The sequence below is a fragment of the Coffea arabica genome, chromosome 10e (genome assembly GCF_036785885.1).
Source record: "Coffea arabica cultivar ET-39 chromosome 10e, Coffea Arabica ET-39 HiFi, whole genome shotgun sequence".
In the NCBI taxonomy this organism is placed as follows: Eukaryota; Viridiplantae; Streptophyta; class Magnoliopsida; order Gentianales; family Rubiaceae; genus Coffea; species Coffea arabica.
In genome coordinates this window covers 44741810-44744645 of record NC_092328.1, presented here as the reverse complement: position 1 = coordinate 44744645, position 2836 = coordinate 44741810, and the positions used below count along the sequence as shown (strand labels likewise).

Sequence of the window (2836 nt, the reverse complement as noted above, 5' to 3'; positions counted from 1 at the left end):
ACCCCCGGGAATCACAGAAGAGCAAATAACAATGAGGGCATTTCCCTTTTCCTTGAAGGATTCTGCAAAGGACTGGCTGTACTACCTGCCACCAGGTAGCAAAATCACGTGGGGCCAATTGAAGAAAAATTTTTTAGATAAATATTTTCCTGCATCCAGGGCTCTAAATCTAAGGAAAGAAATTTGCGGGATCAAGCAGCACCCAGGGGAGTCACTCTATGAGTATTGGGAGCGGTTCAAAAAGTTGTGCAACAAGTACCCCCAGCACCAAATAAGTGAGCAATTGCTCATACAGTATTTTTATGAAGGGCTCCTTTTCAGAGACAGGAGCATAATTGATGTTGCAAGTGGAGGGGCACTGGTGAACAAAATCCCTCGGGAAGCAAGGGAGTTAATAGAGGGAATGGCAGAGAATTCACAACAATTCGGTACGAGGGAGGATGTCCCAATACGCAAGGTGAATGAGGTAGAGACATCCTCTATCCAGCAGCAGCTAATTGAGTTGACCTCGTTTGTTAGGCAACTGGCTGTAGGAAATGCATCTCAGGCCAAGGTGTACGGGATTTGCACTAGTATGGATCATTCTACAGACATGTGTCCAATGATGCAAGAGGAGGGTGCAGAGCAAGTGAACATGACAGGTCACGTACCCGCGCCAAGAAGACCCTATGACCCCTATTCAAGTACCTACAACCCTGGTTGGAGGGACTACCCTAACCTCAGCTATGGAGGGAACATGCAGTCCAATTTCGTGCCTAATAGACAACAAGGGTACCAGCAGCAGTACCAACCCCGACCACCTCCGCCACCGAGCTCTAGTACATCTTTGGAGAAGATGATGAAACAACTGATAGCAACCATCTCGCAAAATCAGCAAAGGACGGACTTCGAAATGCAGGACATATGAAATCAGATGAGTCAAATGGCCACAAAAATCAACCATTTGGAGTCCCAAGTAAATGGAAGATTGCCATCCCAACCTGAACTGAATCTGAAGAATGTAAGTGCAATGACTTTAAGGAGCGAGAAGGAAGTTCAGGGGCCCGAACTCGTGACTCCAAAGGATAAGGACGAAGAGAAGATTGAGAAAGAACTTGAGGCAGAGAATACAAGCACCAAAAATCCAACGGTGCTCCCTGACCCGATTATAGATGTTAAAACTAATCCCCCTCCATTTCCTTGCAGGTTGGAGAAATCGAAGAAACAGGACAAAGAGAAGGAGATCCTAGAGGTGTTCCGCAAGGTAGAGATCAATATCCCCTTATTAGATGCCATCAAACAAGTGCCGAAGTATGCAAAATTTTTGAGGGACCTATGTGTCAACCGAAAGCGGCTGAGGGGAGACGAAAGGATCATTGTTGGGGAGAGTGTGTCAGCAGTTCTCCAAAAGAAGCTTCCACCAAAGTGCGAGAATCCAGGTAGGTTTACTGTCCCATGTAAGATAGGTAATACTCTAATTAGGAATACCCTACTGGACTTAGGAGCATCGATCAACGTAATGCCTAAACCTATGTATGCTTTTCTGAACCTCGGTCCATTAAAAGAAACCGAGATAATAATTCAATTAGCTGACCGAACAAATGCATACCCTGATGGGTTGATAGAAGATGTGCTGGTTAAAGTTAATGAATTGATATTCCCGGCTGACTTTTATGTATTTGACATGGATGATGATCATTCCCCTGACCCCTCACCTTTGCTACTAGGTAGACCCTTTTTGAGCACAGCACAGACAAAAATTGACGTTAATAAGGGTACATTGTCCATGAAATTTAATGGAGAACTAGTCCACTTTAATATTTTCGATACAATGGAATATCCTATTAACTCTCACCCTGTGTTTGCTATTCATGCTATTAATCCTTCTGTGCAAGAATTTTCTGAGTTTGCCTGTAGAGATAAATTCAAATTTACTGAGAACAAGTATAAGGGGATGGAAGCACTGCATGAGGTGAAAAGGAGTAGAAAATTAAGAAAGAAGGCTGCCCTCAAAGGCTATTTGGATCCTGGAGGAAGACCACCGATTTCCAAGAAAACTGAGTTACACCCAGATTGAAGAGTGGTGTTCAATGTCTAACCAAAGACGTTAAAGAAAGACGCTCATTAGGAGGCAACCCAATTATTTCTTTTAATTATTTGTTTTGATTTCGTATGATAATTTAAATATGTTTTTCTTGAATTTGACTGATTTCGGGTTTCAATTTTCATTTTTTATGATTTGTAGGTGTCTTTCTGTCATGACGCGCCCGCGTCATGACGTCTGGAGAGCTCGCGGTCAGAATCGTCAGAAGGGGTTCCTGTCCTCATGACGTGCCCGCGTCATGACGTCTGGAGGGCTCACGGTCAGAATCGTCGAAAGGGGTTCCTGCCCTCATGTCGTGCCCGCGTCATGACCTATGAAGAGTTCAGGATCAGAGAGCTCCCCCGTTCTCATTCTGTGCCTTCGTCAGAGAGCTAAAGGTTGAGTTTTGCAATTGTTATAGGAAAAAAATTTAATTAAAAAAAATTTAATTTAAAAAAAAAAAACTAAAAAAAAAAATTTTCCTTTTCACCGTAGCTTAAATTTCCAAAAAAAAAAAAAAAAATCTCTTTCTTTTTCCTTCTTTTCTTTTCTTTCTTTTCTTTCTTTTTCTTTCTTTCTTTCTTTCTTCCCCGCTGCCCCTGTTCGCCCTTTCTTTCTTTTCCTCTGCGCACGCCGCCGTTTCCATCCGCCGCCTCCCACTCCTGCCCGCCGCGACGCACGGCCGCCCACGACTCCGCACGAAGGGCACGCGCAGGCGGCCCGTTGCACCTCGTCGCCGCTGCGCACTTTGAGCTCTATCTCCACCCGCGCCAT

General features: G+C 44.3%; 1 protein-coding gene across 1 annotated transcript; it reads left to right on the top strand.

The window, feature by feature from the left end:
• Nucleotides 1-922: 922 nt before the first annotated feature.
• LOC113711542 (uncharacterized) lies at nucleotides 923-2056 on the top strand. The gene has a single exon (XM_027234700.1). The coding sequence runs from the start codon at nucleotides 923-925 to the stop codon at nucleotides 2054-2056; it is 1134 nt and encodes a 377-aa protein (XP_027090501.1).
• Nucleotides 2057-2836: the final 780 nt, after the last annotated feature.